Raw genomic sequence first — 23,561 nt, 5'->3', positions numbered from 1 at the left:
GTTTCTTTTCATTTTTGAGAGGCAGGCAGTTTGAGTTGTATCATCCACTCTGCCACAGGAAGAATCTTGCTGCGTTTCTATTGGCTGTCTTCATGGACTGGTGCAGGCCTGCTTCTTCTGGATTTTTTTTTTTTAGTATTATTCTTATATAAGCCAGTGTAGAGTCATGGAGTGGAAAAGTGTTTGAAATGTACATGCCAGCCATGTTTTCAAATGCACACTCCTACACCTACACTATGTACTGTATTGTAGCCTATCAGATGGGCATGATATTTATTAACAGAATGATATTGAATATAGCTACAGTAGTTTTCAGATTGGCGACATATCTGTTGTATGTACGTTTTCTGTTCTCTCTGTCTCTGTCTCTGATGTTTGGCTATCACATAGTGTTTGGTGGGACAATCAACTATAAATATCTATGTTGATGATGGTTAGAGAATGTCTCCTGTGTTTTGGGGGCTCTGGCCTGCTGCCCGGAACAGAAACAGGGCAGCAAGATGATGTCAGAATCAACAACCAATGTGGAAACGCAAGAGAGCTCATTACAAACTCCACACAACAATCACAGAAGGTTTAGAGTATAGAATGATATACAGGAAGAAAGTCACAAGAGGCCAAGCTCACATCACTGCTGTCCAACATGTTGAACAGTAAAGGTGCTAATTATGAGTCAAACAAAGATCAAATAGACAAATAAAACCAAAGAATAAATGAACTCCATGCTGGCATAGAATCCAATCTCAAACTCTCTCCCATGCTTTTTCTGCCTCCCTGCCTTCCAACTGTCTGAATAAAATTAATAGATATATAGATAGATAGATAGATAGATAGATAGAGAGATAGATACATACATACATACATACATACATACATACATAGATACATAGATAGATACATAGACACATAGATAGATACATAGATACATAGATACATACTAGCAAAAACACTATTCGACTCTAAGGGACTTAAAACTATCAAAGACCTTTATATGCCCGATTCAGATGATATGATGTCTTTTGAAGAGCTGGAGAGTAAATTTGATCTTAATAGAAGGCATTTTTACAAATATCTTCAGATTAGGAATTTTGTTAGAACAAAGCAAAACAATATATTGACCAAACCTCTACAAACAAATTTAGAAGAAATGATGACAGGCGACAGTCTGAGAAAGGGAATCATATCAGGTTTTTATTGTCTACTTACATCTCGCTCACCTGAGAACTCACGATATAAGCTGAATGCGTGGAAGGAAAACTTAGAACTTGAAATTTCAGAGGAAGATTGGGAAACAGCTTGTGAGGAAGTTCATACTCTATCTATAAATTCACGACTTAAATTGATACAATACAAATGGTTAATGCGGATGTATGTGACCCCAATGGATCTAAATCGATATAACAAAAACATACCTGACACATGTACAAAATGTACAGAGGAAAGAGGAACTCTCTTTCATTGCATGTGGCAATGTAGGAAAATTCAGTTATTTTGGGAAGAGGTAAGAAGCATGATCGAGGAGATTATTTCAAAACCAGTCTCACTGGACCCTAAGCATTTTCTGTTAGGTTTATACCCAGAGAATCACAGTTATAGTAAAAGTGAAATGAAATGTATAGATCTCGGTTTGCTCAATGCTAAAAAATGTATTGCACTGTTGTGGAAAATGGTTCACAGACCAAGCTCAACTCAATGGATTAGACAGATGCTGACAAATCTTCCACTTGAAAAGATTACTTACATATTGAAAGCTAAACAACATATATTTGAAGATATTTGGATGCCTTTCGTTATGTTGGTAATTTAAAGTTAGCAGAAGACGAAGCATAAGTAGGTTTTGTGATGGCAGTGCAGTTCCAGAAGCTAGAATGTCTTTTTGATACATTGTTTTTATTTTTATTTTTCTTTACTTGTATGATGTTAAACTTAAAAAAAAAAAAAAAAAAAAAAAAAAAAAAAGGTTTAAGATTACCCATGTACAAATTGGAGGAGCAGAGGTGTGGGTGTTGGTGTTGTTGTTGTGTTGTTGGTGTTGTTTTGTCTATGTATTGTAAAGATAACAAACTGTAAATAAAAACATTTTGGAAAAAAAAAAAAAAAACACTATTCGAAATTCGCTGGCCAAAGTCGACTTTTAATCGAAATTCAAAAAAAAAAAAAAAAAGTAAAAAAAATTAAAAAAGTAAAAAAAAAAAAAAAAAAAAAATTGTGAGTGAAATGTTGCATTGTCTCCCCTGATTCTAAGTCTACGGCTTTATTAATTAATATAAAAAGCTTCTGCTGTGGATTTTTAGCTCAAACAAGCATTGCACCACTGAAGTAAAGAACATGTTACATGACATTGACATTTTCGAAAATAAAAAACAGTTTTGACAATCATGAGTGGTTCATTAAATATTTAGTAGGCTCAGGTCTGAGTGCCAAAGGGGTGCCAAAGTCACCCCCTCTCCCTCTTCATGGGATTTCATCCGCCATTCATTTTTCCATAAACCTTGCTTAAAATGCTTATAAAAATTGTTTTACTTGCTCAAACCAAGCGATTCGACTATACTTAGAATCAGGGGAGACAATGCAACATTTCACTAAAAAAAAAAAAAAAAAAAAACTTTTTTTTTCTTTTTTTTCTAATTTCAATAATAAAAGTCGACCTTGATAATAACAACGATTATTCGAAAATTCGAAATTCGATGCCCATCCCTAATAGATAGAGTACTTTATTTATCCCTGGAGGGAAATTCTGGCATTATAGCAGCAGCACCATCAATAACATTAATGACAGCAACAGCAACAACAACATAACTTATGTCAAAACCACACAAAGAGGTAGGTGTCGATGAGAAATTTAGAAAACAATAAATTGAAATAAAAAAGACAGTATATATATATATATATATATATATATATATATATATATAATATATATATATATATATATATATATATATATATATATATATATATACTCTGTATATCCACAGTAGAGCATAATCTATCTATCTATCTATCTATCTATCTATCTATCTATCTATCTATATCTATAAATTTGGCAATGTGGACTCTGTCTGTTTCAAGAATTTTGGCCGGCCACAGCTATGCTGTTTTACATGCGATCGGGCTGAAACTTTCAGGAAGTGGAAAGAGCACCCGTGCAGGTGACCTGACGGAGCCATATTTTTTAATTGGGTGAGGCCGCGAGCCTGCGCAGTGGGTGACCCTAGTTATATAAAAGGGAGCAAGTGGGCACTGTTTGTTTCAAGTGGGCACTGTTTGTTTCAATGTTTCTCCCACTGATGACTCACAATGTCTATGTCTATGACATCAGTGATGTCATCAGTGACATCATTATTCACCAAAACCATCTTATCGTTAGCCTCATAGCATAATTGTTTACGGAAAAGCAAACGCGTAAGAACTTTTTATTTATACTGTCAGGTGCGGACTGCATAATTGGGCGCTTCGGGCAGATGCCTGGTGGCCTGGCCTGGCCTGCAAAAAAAAGAAAATTGTGTGCAGGCCAGGCCACTCACTGAACAGCAGGCCAGTATGTATAAGTGTTCCTAGTTGCGCAGATAGCAGGCAGGCAGGCTGCAGGCAGCCAAGCAGGGAGGAATGAGTTAACTTTTCAGTCAGAAGCTGCTGAGACCCCAGCGCGGGTGGGCGGGGCTTGCTGTTCAATGGTGCCAAAATGGAAAAGAAAAGAGGTGCAGAGAGGTGGAAAGCAGGGAGCCTATGTTGTGTCTTGGCCTAAACTACAATATCAGTGGTAGACAATTGTCTATTGCCTCTAGAATATTTGAGAGAAATTAAATTAACACTAATTTGTATTAATTCATTAATAAATACATTAATTTAATAATTTATTCATTTATTCATTTATTCATTTATTCATTTATTCATTTATTCATTTATTCATTTATTCATTTATTCATTTATTCATTTATTCATTTATTCGTTTATTCGTTTATTCATCTATTCGGTTATTAATTTATTCGGTTATTAATTTATTACATTGGTCAAATGTAAACAGTAGTGGCTAAACTGAAAGTATGGGTTGGATTGCTTTTGGGGTTTTCTTCACAAAAGTGGAGAAGGAGGCAGAAGCAGCACTAGCACTGCAGCAGGTGCTCCTGCAGAGCTGGAGGTGGTGTTGAACTTATCAGAATCAGGAATCTTCAGATAGGCTACAAATTCAGAGCATAAAGTGAAACATGTAGGCTATATGCTTAATGTGCTTTATGGGATTATCAGTAGGACTGCACAATACAGTTTAAAGTGGAGATGAAGCAGTTAGATATTTTTGTATTTGCATTTAACCTCATACAAGACAAGACAGGACACTGCGCTCTTCCTTAAATGAAGTTTGCTGTGAAGCTTTTGTACAGAGGCATGTTTTTGTTTTTACGTCTTCATATTATACTTGCAGTTATTACATTACATTACATTACGTCATTTGGCAGACGCTTTTATCCAAAGCGACTTACAATAACACATTTTTGTCCGCAATAGAGCAATCAACTATGGAGCACAGTCTATGACAACTACAACTTCTGAAGGAACAGTGGTACAAGTTTAGGTTAGTGGTACAAGTTTAGGTTAGTATAAAAAAAAAAAAAAAAAAAAAAATTTATAAAGAAAGAGAGAGAATGAAGTTAGATCAAGAAGGGCCCAGATGGAGCCTGAAAAGGTGAGTCTTTAGTCTTTTCCGAAAGATCGGCAGTGATTCAGCCAACCTGAGTTATCTAGGCAATGTTGAATTCGATTAGTGAACAAATAGGTAACATGACATGTAACATCACGTTAGCATTATATTCACCAAATCTTGCTTCAAACGGCCCACATTTTTCCTAAATTGCCTAAATGTGTGTCCGCGTGTGTTGGCCTGGCCAAGTTGTTTGACTTGCCTAACCTTAACCAGGTTGTTTTACTTGTCTAACCTTAACCAGGTTGTTTTACTTGCCTAACCTTAACCAGGTTGTTTTACTTGTCTAACCTTAACCAGGTTGTTTTACTTGCCTAACCTTAACCAGGTTGTTTTACTTGTCTAACCTTAACCAGGTTGTTTTACTTGCCTAACCTTAACCAGGTTGTTTTTCTTGCCTAACCTTAACCAGGTTGTTTGACTTGTCTAACCTTAACCAAGTTGTTTTACTTGCCTAAACATAACCAAAGTTGTTTTACTTGCCTAACCTTAACCAGGTTGTTTGACTTGCCTAACCTTAACCAGGTTGTTTTACTTGCCTAACCTTAACCAGGTTGTTTTTCTTGCCTAACCTTAACCAGGTTGTTTTACTTGCCTAACCTTAACCAGGTTGTTTTACTTGCCTAACCTTAACCAGGTTGTTTTTCTTGCCTAACCTTAACCAGGTTGTTTTACTTGCCTAACCTTAATCAGGTTGTTTGACTTGCCTAACCTTAACCAGGTTGTTTTACTTGCCTAACCTTAACCAGGTTGTTTTTCTTGCCTAACCTTAACCAGGTTGTTTTTCTTGTCTAACCTTAACCAGGTTGTTTTACTTGCCTAACTTTAACCAGGTTGTTTGACTTGCCTAACCTTAACCAGGTTGTTTGACTTGCCTAACCTTAACCAGGTTGTTTTACTTGTCTAACCTTAACCATGTTGTTTGACTTGCCTAACCTTAACCAGGTTGTTTGACTTGCCTAACCTTAACCAGGTTGTTTTACTTGCCTAACCTTAACCAGGTTGTTTTTCTTGCCTAACCTTAACCAGGTTGTTTTACTTGCCTAACCTTAACCATGTTGTTTGACTTGCCTAACCTTAACCAGGTTGTTTTACTTGCCTAACCTTAACCAGGTTGTTTTTCTTGCCTAACCTTAACCAGGTTGTTTTACTTGCCTAACCTTAACCAGGTTGTTTGACTTGCCTAACCTTAACCAGGTTGTTTTACTTGCCTAACCTTAACCAGGTTGTTTTACTTGCCTAACTTTAACCAGGTTGTTTGACTTGCCTAACCTTAACCAGGTTGTTTGACTTGCCTAACCTTAACCAGGTTGTTTTTCTTGCCTAACCTTAACCATGTTGTTTGACTTGCCTAACCTTAACCAGGTTGTTTGACTTGCCTAACCTTAACCAGGTTGTTTGACTTGCCTAACCTTAACCAGGTTGTTTTACTTGTCTAACCTTAACCATGTTGTTTGACTTGCCTAACCTTAACCAGGTTGTTTGACTTGCCTAACCTTAACCAGGTTGTTTTACTTGCCTAACCTTAACCAGGTTGTTTTTCTTGCCTAACCTTAACCAGGTTGTTTTACTTGCCTAACCTTAACCATGTTGTTTGACTTGCCTAACCTTAACCAGGTTGTTTTACTTGCCTAACCTTAACCAGGTTGTTTTTCTTGCCTAACCTTAACCAGGTTGTTTTACTTGCCTAACCTTAACCAGGTTGTTTGACTTGCCTAACCTTAACCAGGTTGTTTTACTTGCCTAACCTTAACCAGGTTGTTTTTCTTGCCTAACCTTAACCAGGTTGTTTTACTTGCCTAACTTTAACCAGGTTGTTTGACTTGCCTAACCTTAACCAGGTTGTTTGACTTGCCTAACCTTAACCAGGTTGTTTTTCTTGCCTAACCTTAACCATGTTGTTTGACTTGCCTAACCTTAACCAGGTTGTTTGACTTGCCTAACCTTAACCAGGTTGTTTTACTTGCCTAACCTTAACCAGGTTGTTTTTCTTGCCTAACCTTAACCAGGTTGTTTTACTTGCCTAACTTAACCAGGTTGTTTGACTTGCCTAACCTTAACCAGGTTGTTTTACTTGCCTAACCTTAACCAGGTTGTTTTTCTTGCCTAACCTTAACCAGTTTTTTTTTACTTCCCTAACCTTAACCAGGTTGTTTTACTTGCCTAACCTTAACCAGGTTGTTTTACTTGCCTAACCTTAACCAGGTTGTTTTTCTTGCCTAACCTTAACCATTTTTTTTTTTACTTCCCTAACCTTAACCAGGTTGTTTGACTTGCCTAACCTTAACCAGGTTGTTTTTCTTGCCTAACCTTAACCAGGTTGTTTGACTTGCCTAACCTTAACCAGGTTGTTTTACTTGCCTAACCTTAACCAGTTTTTTTTTTATTTCCCTAACCTTAACCCGTTTTTTTTACTTCCCTAACCTTAACCAGGTTGTTTTTCTTGCCTAACCTTAACCAGGTTGTTTTTATTGCCTAACCTTAACCAGGTTGTTTGACTTGCCTAACCTTAACCAGGTTGTTTTTCTTACCTAACCTTAACCAGGTTGTTTTACTTGCCTAACCTTAACCAGGTTGTTTTACTTGCCTAACCTTAACCGGGTTGTTTGACTTGCCTAACCTTAACCAGGTTGTTTAACTTGCCTAACCTTAACCAGGTTGTTTTTCTTGCCTAACCTTAACCAGGTTGTTTGACTTGCCTAACCTTAACCAGGTTGTTTTTCTTACCTAACCTTAACCAGGTTGTTTTACTTGCCTAACCTTAACCAGGTTGTTTTACTTGCCTAACCTTAACCGGGTTGTTTGACTTACCTAACCTTAACCAGGTTGTTTGACTTGCCTAACCTTAACCAGGTTGTTTTACTTGCCTAACCTTAACCAGGTTGTTTTTCTTGCCTAACCTTAACCAGGTTGTTTTACTTGCCTAACCTTAACCAGGTTGTTTTTCTTGCCTAACCTTAACCAGGTTGTTTGACTTGCCTAACCTTAACCAGGTTTTTTTTCTTACCTAACCTTAACCAGGTTGTTTGACTTGCCTAACCTTAACCAGGTTGTTTTACTTGCCTAACCTTAACCAGGTTGTTTTTCTTGCCTAACCTTAACCAGGTTGTTTTACTTGCCTAACCTTAACCAGGTTGTTTTACTTGCCTAACCTTAACAAGTTGTTTTACTTGTCTAACCTTAACCAAAGTCCCACTCAGGTGCTGTGTGAACTCATTTTCACACTGTCTATTGATGAGGGAGGTTGTCGTAATAGTGGTGGGCCACTCTTGGTCGTACCGGCTTCATTGCCTGCAAGTCATTGAATTTCCTGAGAGTAATTGGTAATTGGGCAGGAAAGAGTCGGACCCAGTGGAACTTCTTTGTGGATGCCGAGTCGCTGAGGCAGGTCCTCCCAGTCAGACTCAAAGTCTAACTTATACAGAATTCTACCATCTGCCATGTACTGGAGAGCCCGAAGGTCATGGACTGTGGGGTCGCCAACTTTTCTACCTGGTCGGATGTTGGTGACATAGTCCCCAGATAACTTAATGAAATCGTTGTGGTATACCTGGGTGACCTTGTATGGGGATGGATGCAAACATGCAGTCTCAAAGATGACAATGTAATCACGTGGAGTGTGAATATCTTTCATGGTATGCCGTTCGATGAGGCTATGCATGGAGTCACACTCCATTTGTGTGTGCCCTGCAACCAGAAATTTTTGGGTAAAACTTTACAATAAGGTACACAAATAATGTAGTAGTTACTAGTAAACTAATCATTAACTAATAGTTAATGAGTAGTTAATGAATAATTCATCATTAGTCAATCACTAGTTAATCATAGTTAATGAGTAGGTAGTCATTAGTTAATGATTAGAATCTAAGTTCCTGAGTAGCATAGTTAGTCGTTACTTGATGATTACTAAATGTCAGCTCGTGAATATAGTAGTTAACACATTCACTGCCAGCCGTTTTTTTTTTTTACTGTAGGTAGCTTCTGCCAGAGGGTTTTTTTGAGGATTCTGGCTCATCTTTCAAGACCCGAGGATTCTTTTCTGCTAAGATTTTGTGAACACAAAATATCTCAAAAGAACTAATAGAATGTGTGCTTTCTCTGTCTAAAAGAGTTAGTTTGTAGAGTTAGTAGTTATGTAGGCATTAGCACTTGAATACAGCATGGTTTCAGCATCTGAAAATTTAAGCTGAGATAAATAGCTTTTTGTGAAATTCGATAGAACAGTCACTTTAACCATTCATTTTTGGCATCAGTAAGACGTCAGACATCTAAACAATAGTTTTGAACAGTAATTTCCTCCATAACAGCAGGAAACACCCCTCTCCTTCAAACTCCTCCCTCCGTGTGTGTTCTTCTTGGCTGCAGCGGGCGTGTCACAAGCTCGTATCTGCTGCTGCTTTGCTGCTGCTCCTGTCTGCTGGCGGCCGCTGGGCAAGTCTGGATGGGCTCGCTCGTTTCTTGGGGTTTGGGTTGAGAGCTTTGATGAAGCTTTTGCGATTCTGGTCTTATTTATGCTGCGTGTTTCAAAGTGTGTTCCACCCGTAATCTATTATGCAAATTTGCAATCCCGCACCGCCAGCTCCCAAGCGTGAAAGCGAAAGCGTTTTCGCCAATCCATTTTCATGAGAATGGCTTCCTCACACTGCTTTTTGCTTGCCTTCCTCTAGTCTGGAGAGCACTGTCGCCACTTAGTGGGTCGGTGGAATGGGTTGTACACGTTCGGTGGCTCCAATATTTATATAAGAGATGTAAAAGGGTTAGATGCACATCCCACGGTCAAAAAAAAAAAAATCTTTTTTTTGACGTGTTAACACGTCATTGGCAGTCAACCGTTGGATTTTTTTTGACGTGTTAACACGTCATTGGCAGTGAACGTGTTAATCATAATCAATCATAACTAATAATTAATCATAACTAATAGTTAATTAATGAGTAGTACTCATTAATTAACTATTAGTTAATGATTAGTTTACTAGTAACTACTACATTATGTGTGTACCTTATTGTAAAGTGTTACAGAGATGACTTAGGCATCTTTATATGTAGCATCAAAAATGCTAAGTCACAGAGATGACTTAGGCAGATAGTGATTTTGGAATGTAACAAGCCTTCTGATAGGCTGAGGACATAGGCGATAATGCACAGTGATGCAGCAGTGTTAGGAGAGTAGAGTTAGGCAGATATCACAATTTGGCCAAAAAATGACTTAGGCAATTATGCTATTAGGCTAACGTTATGCCATGACTGATGATGTCATAGGCACTGATGATGTCTTAGGCAATGTGACATCATCAGTGATGTCAGTCAAGCAATTGTGGTTTTTGGTTACACTCGAGCAATTGTGACATCACCTCTCTCTCTCCCCCTCTCTCTGTCTGTCTCACCTCTGTCTCTCCTCCCCCTCTCTCTGTCTGTCTCACCTCTCTCTCTGTCTGTCTCACCTCTCTCTCTCCCCCTCTCTCTGTCTGTCTCACCTCTCTCTGTCTGTCTCACCTCTCTCTGTCTGTCTCACCTCTCTCCCCCTCTCTCTGTCTGTCTCACCTCTCTCTCTCTCTCTCTCTGTCTGTCTCACCTCTCTCTCTCCCCCTCTATCTGTCTGTCTCTCTGTCTGTCTCACCTCTCTCTCTCCCCCTCTCTCTGTCTGTCTCACCTCTCTCTCTCCCCCTCTCTCTGTCTGCCTCACCTCTCTCTCTCCCCCTCTCTCTGTCTGTCTCACCTCTCTCTCTCCCCCTCTCTCTGTCTGTCTCACCTCTCTCTCCCTCTCTCTGTCTGTCTCACCCCTCTCTCTCACCCTCTCTCTGTCTGTCTCACCTCTGTCTCTCCTCCCCCTCTCTCTGTCTGTCTCACCTCTCTGTCTGTCTCACCTCTCTCTCTCCCCCTCTCTCTGTCTGTCTCACCTCTCTCTGTCTGTCTCACCTCTCTCTCTGTCTGTCTCACCTCTCTCCCCCTCTCTCTGTCTGTCTCACCTCTCTCTCTCTCTCCCTCTCTCTGTCTGTCTCACCTCTCTCTCTCCCCCTCTATCTGTCTGTCTCTCTGTCTGTCTCACCTCTCTCTCTCCCCTCTCTCTGTCTGTCTCACCTCTCTCTCTCCCCCTCTCTCTGTCTGCCTCACCTCTCTCTCTCCCCCTCTCTCTGTCTGTCTCACCTCTCTCTCTGTCTGTCTCACCTCTCTCTCTCCCCCTCTCTCTGTCTGTCTCACCTCTCTCTCTCTCCCTCTCTCTGTCTGTCTCACCCCTCTCTCTCTCACCCTCTCTCTGTCTGTCTCACCTCTCTCTCTCTCCCCCTCTCTCTGCCTGTCTCACCTCTCTCTCAGTCTGTCTCACCTCTCTCTCTCCCCCTCTTTCTGTTTGTCTCACCTCTCTCTCTCCCCCTCTCTCTGTCTGTCTCACCTCTCTCTCTCCCCCTCTCTCTGTCTGTCTCACCTCTCTCTCTCCCCCTCTCTCTGTCTGTCTCACCTCTCTCTCTGTCTGTCTCACCTCTCTCTGTCTGTCTCACCTCTCTCTGTCTGTCTCACCTCTCTCTCTCCCCCTCTCTCTGTCTGTCTCACCTCTCTCTGTCTGTCTCACCTCTCTCTCTGTCTGTCTCACCTCTCTCCCCCTCTCTCTGTCTGTCTCACCTCTCTCTCTCTCCCTCTCTCTGTCTGTCTCACCTCTCTCTCTCCCCCTCTCTCTGCCTGTCTCACCTCTCTCTCAGTCTGTCTCACCTCTCTCTCCCCCTCTTTCTGTTTGTCTCACCTCTCTCTCTCTCCCCCCCTCTCTGTCTGTCTCACCTCTCTCTCTCCCCCTCTTTCTGTTTGTCTCACCTCTCTCTCCCCATCTCTCTGTCTGTCTCACCTCTCTCTCTCCCCCTCTCTCTGTCTGTCTCACCTCTCTCTCTCCCCCTCTCTCTGTCTGTCTCACCTCTCTCTCTCTCCCCCTCTCTCTGTCTGTCTCACCTCTCTCTCTCCCCCTCTATCTGTCTGTATCTCTGTCTGTCTCACCTCTCTCTCTCCCCCTCTCTCTGTCTGCCTCACCTCTCTCTCCCCCTCTCTCTGTCTGTCTCACCTCTCTCTCTCTGTCTGTCTCACCTCTCTCTCTCCCCCTCTCTCTGTCTGTCTCACCTCTCTCTCCCTCTCTCTGTCTGTCTCACCTCTCTCCCTAACCCTCTCTCTGCCTGTCTCACCTCTCTCTCAGTCTGTCTCACCTCTCTCTCTCCCCCTCTTTCTGTTTGTCTCACCTCTCTCTCTCCCCCTCTCTCTGTCTGTCTCACCTCTCTCCCCCTCTCTCTGTCTGTCTCACCTCTCTGTCTCTCTCACCTCTCTCTCTCCCCCTCTCTCTGCCTGTCTCACCTCTCTCTCAGTCTGTCTCACCTCTCTCTCCCCCTCTTTCTGTTTGTCTCACCTCTCTCTCTCTCACCCCCTCTCTGTCTGTCTCACCTCTCTCTCTCCCCCTCTTTCTGTTTGTCTCACCTCTCTCTCTCCCCCTCTCTCTGTCTGTCTCACCTCTCTCTCTCCCCCTCTCTCTGTCTGTCTCACCTCTCTCTCTCTCCCCCTCTCTCTGTCTGTCTCACCTCTCTCTCCCTCTCTCTTTGTCTGTCTCACCTCTCTCTCTCCCCCTCTCTCTGTCTGTCTCACCTCTCTCTCCCCCTCTCTCTGTCTGTCTCACCTCTCTCTCTCTCCCCCTCTCTCTGTCTGTCTCACCTCTCTCTCTCCCCCCCTCTCTGTCTGTCTCACCTCTCTCTCTCCCCCTCTCTCTGTCTGTCTCACCTCTCTCTCTGTCTGTCTCACCTCACCCCTCTCTCTCTCCCCCTCTCTCTGTCTGTCTCACCTCTCTCTCTCCCCCTCTCTCTGTTTGTCTCATCTCTCTCTCTCCCCCTCTCTCTGTCTGTCTCACCTCACCCCTCTCTCTCTCCTCCTCTCTCTGTCTGTCTCACCTCTCTCTCTCCCCCCCTCTCTCTGTCTGTCTCACCCCTCTCTCTCTCCCCCTCTATCTGTCTGTCTCACCTCTCTCTCCCCCCCTCTCTCTGTCTGTCTCACCTCTCTCTCTCCCCCTCTCTCTGTGTCTCTCTCTCTCCCCCTCTCTCTGTCTGTCTCACCCCTCTCTCTCTCCCCCTCTCTCTGTCTGTCTCACCTCTCTCTCTCTCCCCCTCTCTCTGTCTGTCTCACCCCTCTCTCTCTCCCCCTCTCTCTGTCTGTCTCACCTCTCTCTCTCCCCCCTCTCTCTGTCTGTCTCACCCCTCTCTCTGTCTGTCTCCCCTCTCTCTCTCCCCCTCTCTCTGTGTCTCTCTCTCCCCCTCTCTCTGTCTGTCTCACCTCTCTCTCTCCCCCTCTCTCTGTCTGTCTCACCTCACCCCTCTCTCTCTCCCCCTCTCTCTGTCTGTCTCACCTCTCTCTCTCCCCCTCTCTCTGTTTGTCTCACCTCTCTCTCTCCCCCTCTCTCTGTCTGTCTCACCTCTCTCTCCCCCCCTCTCTCTGTCTGTCTCACCCCTCTCTCTGTCTGTCTCACCTCTCTCTCCCCCTCTCTCTGTGTCTCTCTCTCTCCCCCTCTCTCTGTCTGTCTCACCTCTCTCTTTCCCCCTCTCTCTGTGTCTCTCTCTCTCCCCCTCTCTCTGTCTGTCTCACCCCTCTCTCTCTCCCCCTCTCTCTGTCTGTCTCACCTCTCTCTCTCTCCCCCTCTCTCTGTCTGTCTCACCCCTCTCTCTCTCCCCCTCTCTCTGTCTGTCTCACCTCTCTCTCTCCCCCCTCTCTCTGTCTGTCTCACCCCTCTCTCTGTCTGTCTCCTCTCTCTCTCCCCCTCTCTCTGTGTCTCTCTCTCTCCCCCTCTCTCTGTCTGTCTCACCTCTCTCTCTCCCCCTCTCTCTGTGTCTCTCTCTCCCCCTCTATCTGTCTGTCTCACCTCTCTCTGTCTGTCTCACCTCACCCTCTCTCTGTCTGTCTCCCCTCTCTCTCTCCCCCTCTCTCTGTCTCTCTCCCCCCTCTTGAAGTGTATAAGTGTGCGATGAGCACTGTGGGTTTAATAGTGTGATGATAGGAGGGAAGGGGAGGAGAGAGGGATGATGCACGCCCACTCTGCTTTCAAAATAATAATAATAATGGCTGCATCTGCGAGCCGGCGATCCATCATTTCAGTCCCCAATTCCCTCTGCCAGCCTTCCATGAATGAATTTGATGATGGATTGTTGATCTTTTGTAGACGGCCATAGAAACGTAAGTTTAGTAAGTGGTTTAATAATCAAAAGACTATCCAAACATGGTTAGGTTGTTGCTCATGTTGAGGGACATGAGCCCTTATTAACTCATTGAGTGCCAGCCACTTTTGGAGAACGGACGCTCCCAGTGCCAAAGTTTCAGAGCTTTTTTCAGTGATTTCTCGAGGCCCACAGAATATTGTGTGATATTACTATGTAAACAATGAACACGCAAAAAGAACGATGAGACTCTTTTCTATCATCAGCAAAAACAGGTTTATTGATATCATTTTCCGTTCTTTAGTTATCAGCCGGAGAAGATAGCTTGATTTAACAAAAAAGAGCAGTTTTTTTCTAGAAGCTGAGATAATGGCTCTTTTGTGAAATTAAACATTTCAAACACATCACTGACTCTGAAGCTAATTTTCTGATGTAGTCACACCTCAAAAATAATTTCCTTCAATAAAACAGTGAAGGCCAGGGAATTTTGTTTGGCAGAATAATATTTTTAGCTGCAACCAGCAGCGCTGGCCCCTGCGTGCGCTGCTGGTTGCAGCTTCTTGCTGCTGGTGGGCATCGGATATTCTGGCTTGCGTTTGCCAACCCTGTCCTGCTGCTGCCTGGGTCTGTCTGGGTGTTGTGTGGCTGTGTGCTGCTCTCCGTGCCCCCCCCCCCCCCCCCCCCCGCCCCGCCTCGCCTCAACTGCACACTCCTCCTGTATGGGAGGTGGCTCTGTGCTGAGTTTGCTCTGCACTGTGAAGGGTGCGCGACATCTAGCTTTTTCCGCGTGTGTTTGTCACCGGCTCCTATGCTTCCAGTTGAGAATAATAACGTCTCCACGGCTGATCATGCGAATCGGCTGTTGCAGCGGACATGGAGGAGCTCAATTGTGGGAGCAGATTGACTGCTGCAGGCACATCTAACGTTAAAACGCTTCATGCATATCGATGCATACGGATGCGATGCGATTTCCGTTTCCCCAACGACTTATTCTCTGTTTTTCTCTGCCTTTCTGTTAACCTGGAGAGCACTGTCGCCACCTAAGGGTTCTGTAAAATAGGTTATAGACCTCCAATAGCTACAATAGTTGTACAGGAGCTGCGGAAGGCTTTGATCGACGTCCCACCGTCAAAAAACGCATTGGACGTCGAAAGACGTCCGTGGCACTCTACGTCACTATTTAATTGGACGTCAAAAGACGTCCATGGCACTCAATGAGTTAAGAAGTGACGCAATTGTAAAAAGCGAAAGAAATGTGATGTTTGGAGTTGAAAATCGTGCTGCAGTCTGGCTGCAACTGCTACAAAGAGATGAAGTGATCATCAATATATCAATTCAAACTTTATTTCAGACACAAGCGCAGGTCCATATAAAAAACAAGACAAGACATAAAATACATAAAAATACATTATAAATGCAAAGACAACACTAAAATAAATACAAGACAAGGCATCATGAAACATAGAGGCTCTTTCTCCAATGTCGCCACAAAGGAGAATAGAACCTGGTGTTGCTTAATGCAGGATTGGTTAAGGCCACAATAACCCTGTTCACAGAGGCATCTAATCGACACATGAATCTGTACATGAGATTTCTCAAAAGTGCATTTAGTGTGGGTATACCCATAGTGACAAACATCTGACTGGCACTATGCCAACGAGGGACTCGCAAGAGCAGTCATAGAGCATCATTATAAGCCACATGAAGTTTTTTCATGCTGTTTTTTCTGTAGCTGCCCCACAGGTGAGCAGTGTACAGTGGCATACAGTACGTTCTGAACAGTGACACTTTGACATCAGCTGTATACATATGGAATTTTCGTATCAACATGTTTGCCTGGGCGTACAGTTTACGTCGCTGTCTCATAATATCATTATCATCAGACATAATCATCAGTGATACAATGGCCAAGATATTTATAATATATAAATCTCTCAGAGAGATGATGCCTTTCTGTCATACTGGATGTATAATGGAAATAAACAGTTTGTGCGAGATCTGCAGTGTCAGCTTTATTCACTCGGGGTGTAGTAAATCAGTTTCATCACGAGACAATATATCGATTCTTTGGACAATGACATGATATTTGCTGATATCACAAAGTCTGCCACAATACAATTTTGATTTGATTCCATTCAGAGGCCTGCCATCTATATGAGACGATATCGTATGCCCATGTAACACAATCAGTTACATTTGATATCAACTCACAAAAAGCAACTAAAATGTAATTTGACAATTTATTTCTGAGCTCGTCCAGACAATTAAATTAAAAACAATCTATTATTTTTAATACAAAAGAATGCTTGGACAGAAATGTGGACAGACATCATGAATTTCAAAATAAATGTGTGTCTTAAAGATGATGATATATATCGATATTTTCACTTTGCATCGATGATATTGGATTGTTGATCATTGAATCGATATAGATGCTAGAATGAACTTTTCTGTTTGATTTCTATGTTGAATCTGAGCAACTGGGTGACATTGTTGGAATTGTTGATGTTTTGATGTTTTGTTAATGAATGATGCATGGAAGTTGTCCTACCTTCTCCTCATCCCTTCTCTTCTCTCTGCCTCTTCTCCTCCCCTTAGGCTACCTCTCTCTACACGCCGCAGCCATGAGTCGCAGCATCGTGCGGCAGAGTAAGTTCCGTCACGTCTTCGGCCAGGCGGTGAAGACGGAGCAGGGCTATGATGACATCCGCGTTTCCAAGGTGACGTGGGACAGCTCCTTCTGCGCAGTCAACCCCAAGTTCATAGCGGTGATCGTGGAATCCAGTGGAGGAGGGGCGATCCTGGTGCTGCTCCTCTCTAAGGTCAGTGCGCTTCTGAAGGTGTCATTCCTCAGGCCAGTTGTCAGGTCAAAATGTTGGCGTTGTACGTTTAGAATCCAAAGGAACATGGGCATTTCTGAACAAAAATATGTAGCATTTTTACATTTCTAGATACGCAAGTAATTAACATTATACACAACCTCCGTATGACATAATGACAATGTGAGTTTAAGTACGGAGTAGCGGCGACATCGGCGGCCCGTAGCATTCCCGACTTGTAACTTCCTCGTGTTCGAATTCAGACCCAAACCCTAACCCCAACCAAGTTGCTTTTGTTACCTAAACCCAACCAAGATGTTTTGCTAACTGGCGATTTGAGCCGTGGCCCCCCGTGACAAGTTACCAGGCCGAGGCGGTAACCAGGAAGTGGCGGTGGCTCCTCCGAGGCAAGCTCGGGGAAGTTACCAGGAAGAGCCAGTGTCTATGCTGGAGGACCGAAATGTCCATATTAACATTTTCCTGGAAGGAAATGTGGGTTCTATAAACATTTTATCCTGGTGATTGGGTTGCATTCATATGTTCTCAGGGTCCTATGTTCCCAGGTTTCTATGTTCCCAGGGTCCTATGTTCTCAGGTTTCTATGTTCCCAGGGTCCTATGTTCCCATGCTCCTATGTTCCCAAGTTTCTATGTTCCCATGCTCTTATGTTCCCAGGATCCATATCTTCCCAGGATCCATATCTTCCAAGGTTTCTATGTGCCCATGCTCCTATGTTCCCAGGATCCATATGTTACCAGGTTTCTATGTTCCCAGGGCCCTATGTTCCCCAGCTCTAGTACATAATAGCAACCTGAAAAAGGTGTTCCCCAGCTCTGTATTAGCTTAATATGACATGGGCTATTGTGGGAACTCGTCAAAGGGGTTTTCTGTTTCCCAGATCTGTCATATGACTCTCAATATAGTATTATTTGCTGGGTCAAATTTGACCCGGAACAGCACATATGTAACAATGTTTTTTTAGAGACCTTCAAAACGGGTTAAATTTGAACTGAACACACAACATGAGGGTTAATGTGTGTTAATAGAATATTGAACTGGGGAACATTGGACCCTGGGAACATATGAGAACTTAGGACCCGGGGAACACAGGACCTTGGGAACTTAGAGTACCACAGGGATGACGTATTTTTTTAGGCTTACCTAGAAGTCCCTGCACTTCCTGGTTCTTACGTGTAAAAGACAATGGGATTTTTGTATGGGAATTACAGTTAAATGCATGAAATAAGGTCTGTGGTTAACAAAAGTTTATGAAACAGCAAAGTTTGTGTTCAGCAAGATGATCTTCACAAATGAGGACTACCTTTATAATAATAATAATAATAATAATACATTTTATTTATAGAGTGCTTTTCAAGGTACTCAGACGCTTTACAAGGGGATTTAAAATTCAAAACAATACACAATACAAATCAAGAATGAGGAAACAACTTATTAAAACATAATACAGAATAAAATACATTGTTATCACAGGTTAAAAGCACTTTTGATCAGAGGCCTATACCACGAAGCCAGATTAGCGGCTTAGCGAGGTAACTTCAGGTTTAACTCTGGGTTTGCCGTGCTACAATGCTAGTTCACTTCTTACCGAGATAGATTTCCATGGCAACTTATGCTGCACGGCTAACCTGGTCCGGAGCAGGTTAAGTTCAGAGGATAAGATCAAAACCCATGAAAGACCCACCTTCTGACCAATCTCTCTGGAAATAGCGAGTCACCATTCATGTAGGATCCCCATATGAAAAATACGTTGCATTCAAAAGAAAATCACAAAATAAAAAAACATTTACAGCTTCTGTTGCATTAATCGAGGATTTAAGCATTGCACTTATTGTATATAATTAAATTAAGCCTACTTACCACTTTGCAATGTTTTTATATTTATTTATTTTTATTTGTTTCCCAAGTAGTTACGTTTGACTGCGCCAATTGCAGCTGAACGGTGCGTGGAGAAATATTACTAAATCACGGGCGTAAAAAGGTTACGTAAACATCTCCAAAGCACACCAAGGTGCCGTCTCCGCAACGGTGCTGAGGCTGACGTTGGGTTGGACATGGTCATACATGCCAGAATAGCCTAACCTGACGCTGCCAGATGGACGGTTTAGCTCCACATTACGTTTCACTAAACGTCGATCTGGGAATGCAGTAACCCGACCCGCTGACGGAGGCGGGCACTTTTTCCAAGCTACTTGGCAGGTGATTGGATGACCCATCTGTCTATCACCGCTGGTGCATGTTAACTTCAACCAATCAGATCGCCATGCCTCTGACGTTATGTTTGCGACCGGAGGAAGGTGCCTGTGCCTGATCTCCGTGGTAGTCTATCATTGATTGAGTCCGTAAAGTCGCCTTCGAAGCATGACGTTCGATTATAACAAACTAGTTGTGTGGCTTAGCCTTCCCAAATGTTGAGGGTCGTTTTTTAGAATTTAATACATAGAATTGGGAACGTTACATTCAATTTCATTCAGACTGCCTGTCACTTCCGCGGCGGCAGCCATGTTGACGAGTGAAAATAACTACAAAGACCATGTACCCACTACTTGCCCAGACGAGCCTAAGCCCGCCTAAGGCTGCCGCTGATTCGTCGAGCCGGCCATGGTTCGGCCAATCATCTTAACTGCCTGTGCATGACAAGATGGATTACGTCGAGAGAATTATCTCTTTTGATCTCGCGAGGTTATCCATCTTGCAAGCAAGGTTAAGAATAGCCTACTACATCTAAGCAATTTAATGGGATAGCCTACACACAGATGTAGGCTAATTCATATCTAGGCTACCCAGCATAGTCATTGTATGAAATTTGCCACTCTGCTGCCAATATGTGACCACAGAATAGGCTCTTTTTATCAATGAAATCTATCTCCGCACCGTGTCGATTCAGTTGAGCAGCTTTTTTTATATATATTATCATTATTTCTTTATTTATAGGAATTATTCCATCAATACGACCAAACACATCATGAGTGATAAGAGATTATTCATTGAGCCTACGTTTCTAAATCTATGGTCTAACATTTAAACAGGCCTACGGATTTAGGAAATTTAGACTGAGATTACACATTGCTTCCACTCGCAAAAAAGACATGCAGGTTTTATTGAGTTTATAAACTGCTGTAGGCTGGTGGAGGCTCAACCGCTGTTCAAAGAAATCAAATGACTGATGAGAATAAAAGCAGTAATTTTAGACAGTCCCTCAGTAACAGACTAATAATCAACACGGATTTTGATTCTGCCATACAGTAAAGCTCCACTAATTAATACACTTTGATTTGCGCTTTGAATGAAGGAGGAAATACTGTAGGCGTGTCTGGTGCTGTGAAAGCTGGAGCTGTCCATATTGCATTGTGATTGGCTAGTTGTTGCAAACCCTGCCTCTTTCGTGTGCACGAGCTCCTGTGCACAAGCATTTTCACGTGCACGAGCTCAGAACTGGATAAGGACATCCTAAATTGACACACCCAGCTGATAACCACCTTTGTGGTATCGTTTAGCTCGATTGCGATCGTCTGGTTAAGTCGAACCAGATCAATGGGACAGATCCTGGATCTGTTTGTCCTCCATTCGTGGTATGGGCCTCAGGTGAGTTTTAAGTAATGTTTTGAATGTTGGCAGATTGGTGCAGTCTCTGATGTGTTTTGGGAGAGAGTTCCAGAGGGAGGGGGCAGCAATAGAGAATTAGGCTCTGTCACCAGCCAGGTCCGGCGCTTCGTCATGAGTGGTTGGTTGGGACAAGAGGTACTAGAGGAGGGGTATGGTGGTGGAGCAGGTCAGTGAGGTAGGAGGGGGCCTGGTTGTGGAGGACTTTGTGAGTGAGGAGGAGGACTTTGAACTGGATGCGTTGTGGAATGGGGAGCCAGTGGAGGTTATGGAGGACAGGGGTGATGTGGTCACGGGAGCGGGTGTGGGTGAGGAGGCGGGCAGCAGAGTTCTGGATGTACTGGAGTTTATTGAGGAGTTTGGAGTTTGTGCCATAAGAATGCTGTTGCCGTAATCAGTGCATGATGAGATGAAAGCATGGATCAAAGTTTCAGCAGCAGAGAAGGAGAGTGAAGACGGGCTATGTTTTTTAGGTTAAATCAGGCAGTTCTGACTTTTGAAGCGTTTTTTGAACATTTGTGAAGATTATCTTGCTGAAGTGTACATTTGTGGTTCACAGCTGGTACTGTATTTGCTGGCCACTGAGCAGCTCCACTGGAGTGGTTACGTTTAAGGCGTTTGCTCAAGGGCACCTCAGTGGTGGTAATGAGGGTGGGGCTATCACTGCTTTTTTATTTCATTTTCCCCACCCAGATTTATTCTGCCGGTCCCGGGGATCTGACCTTTCGGTCACAAGCTTGCTTCTCTGACCTTTAGGCCACGATTGACTTGCAGATTTCCTCACAAGTTTGTTTAGTTCTTCAGTTTCTGGATTTTGGGAGAAAGTTGTTTGTTTGCAGATATTGATTGCACTGCCCATACACTCCTAATTAATTCTTCAATTCTGTGTGTTTTACTTCCACTCTGTTTGCGGGGATGTTTGTGTAAGGTCTTCCTGTATTCAGCCTTTGGATTCAGCAGTCCCTGTCCCAGACAGCAGATAGTCACCTTTCCAGCATCACGTTTCTGTCATACAAGGGAAGAAGAGAGAGAGAAAGGAGAAGTGAAGTACAAGTACACTACAGGGAAATACAGTGAGTGGGAAAGAGGAGGAGAAGAAAGAGAAGTTGGCTCTGTTGTTCTGCAGTGACAGTCTATAGACATTTTGAGCTCAGGCTTTCTGAGCTGAAACGGCTTCAGCAGATTCATTAAGCTCAGGCAGAGCGATGCCATGTTGGATGTTGGAATGCAGATTGTTTGCAGTCCTGAGTGAAGAGTTTCATTGCAAAATCACATATCCACAATTGGAAATATTCACCTGCGGCTGCTCTGACAAAATGATTGCTGGTCAGGGGAAAAAAAATCACGCTGATGAAGTTATCTTTAGACCTTTACTTATTACAAAGCAACAGTTGAGGTTGTGATCATCTGTGTTTTTCATATGTTGTGTTGAGATGACAAACAAACTCAGAGATGGATAATTAGCATTTTGTAATGAAATCCTTCATGTACATGTATATCTCTGTAGTAGAGTCAAATATATAGTATCCAAAATGGCGTACACATAGCCTTATCTTCATATTGTTGATGTGCAGTGGCCAAAGGTGGCTTAAGTTTTCTTGACAAATGCTGCTGTTGTTTGGAGGCTCCCCTCTGTAACTGAATGTAGGCTACTGTAATATTTGATTAGGGTTAGGGTTAGCTGTAGCTACATTACAGTATACAGTAGTATGTAAGCTATGTTAGGATGATGTCATCATTCCTACTGTGATGTCATCATTCCTACTGTGATGTCATAGTTCACTCACTGATGATGTCATGATTCATAAGTGTCTCAATCATGCCTTTCGGATGGTCTCGCTGGTGATGTCATAACACAAGGTGATGTCATATTCGGGATCTATAAAGGTTCGGTTCTGCAGGTCCTCTGGAGTTGTTCATAAACGAATCTCGCGACAACACTCTGCAACCGTTCCCAACTTCGAACCTTGCAGACCTAGCTATCAAGTTCCACAACTTCCCTACTTCTCGAGACTTCAGTTACCAAGTTTGCCTTGGCCATCAACTATCCGCGAATAGATCCACATGTCTTCCCACACCAAGCCTGACAGTATGAACAACTCAGAAATGGATTTAGCGGGTACCCCAATCAAGGAGGAAGCTCCCGAGAGGCCAGTTACCCGGCCGGCCGCTTCAGCTGACCCACCAGGCGGTCAGCTGGATATCTCCACTCATCCTGATATCTCCACTCATCCTATCACGTTCGGAGACTTGCAGGCATCTCAGCGAGACCAGTACTCTATTCTGCGAGACCTCACACTTGAGACAAGACGCCTGATTGCCCACCAGGAAAAAGCAATCCAGGCTCTGGCTTCCAAGGCCGATGATCGGTACGCCCTCCTGGTTAACCGGCTAGATCGTCTCGACGGACTAAACCCTCCTGAGGGTGTCATTCTGCAGCCTTCCGCTCCTCCTGCCCCAGCTTCCGAGCGCACTGTCGTTCCGGAGGTTTCCAGACCTGCTGCCCCCCCAGCTACCGCGGCCGTTGCTACTAGCCCTGCTTCTCGGCCGCCGCCAGCTCCTAAGCGCATACTCTGGGGGGGAGTTCGCGTCATCCCAGAGCAGGGGCAGCCACATTTGAGTCCCAGCAGCCATCTGTACCGTGATCTGACCGGCAGGGTTCGCATCACACCAGAGGAGAGGCAGCGCCGTTTGGACACCCGGAGCTGCCGGTACTGTGGTCGAGCCGGGCATCACCTCTCCTCCTGCTCCCGGCATCCAGTAAGTGGGTCCCCCACTCGCCGGCCCGTGAGACTCTCAGCGGGTCAAGGCCCTAAGAGTTCAGCCCCGAAACCCATACGGTTGGGCAGCGTCCACGTGACCCAGGAGTGACAGTGTGTCTCCAAGAAGGTTAAGGAGTTGGAGAAGACTGTCGATCGTCTCGTTGAGAAGTTCAATCACTGCCTGCAGATCAGCTCCGTCCCCCTGCAGGGGGCCTCCGAGTCTGCTGGCCCTGAGGCCCAACCTGTGGACCTTCCCCTCGCCGAGTCCGAACCCGAACCCCAGCAGCAGCCAATTCCAGTTCTTGACCCGCACGTAGGTCCCCGTTTGACACTGGGAGGTCCCCGTAGTGTCGTCAGCCTTCGGTCAGGAGCAAAGAAGAAGCGTTCAAGGAGGGAAGCTGTGGGTGTCCTGCCCAAACTACAGGTCGGGAGGGTAGGCCTCGCTGAGTCAGAGCCCCCTGTGGCTCTGCCTTCGGAGACGGCGGCATTGGTTGGG

At 43.8% G+C, this 23,561-nt stretch overlaps 1 protein-coding gene across 1 annotated transcript in view; it reads left to right on the top strand.

Moving 5' to 3' along the window:
• coro6 (coronin 6) overlaps positions 1-23,561 on the top strand; it is a 69,952-nt gene that overhangs the window by 7,165 nt on the left and 39,226 nt on the right. Inside the window, exon 2 of the mRNA XM_083648040.1 lies at positions 16,462-16,685. Coding sequence (XP_083504166.1) covers positions 16,488-16,685 — 198 coding nt within the window. The 5' untranslated portion in view covers positions 16,462-16,487. The remainder of the gene's footprint in view (positions 1-16,461; positions 16,686-23,561) is intronic.

This window comes from Poromitra crassiceps, assembly GCF_964638095.1.
Source record: "Poromitra crassiceps genome assembly, chromosome: 1".
Classification (NCBI taxonomy): domain Eukaryota; kingdom Metazoa; phylum Chordata; class Actinopteri; order Beryciformes; family Melamphaidae; genus Poromitra; species Poromitra crassiceps.
The sequence above is the reverse complement of the archived record's forward strand: the minus strand, read 5'-3'. Positions and strand labels throughout refer to the sequence as shown.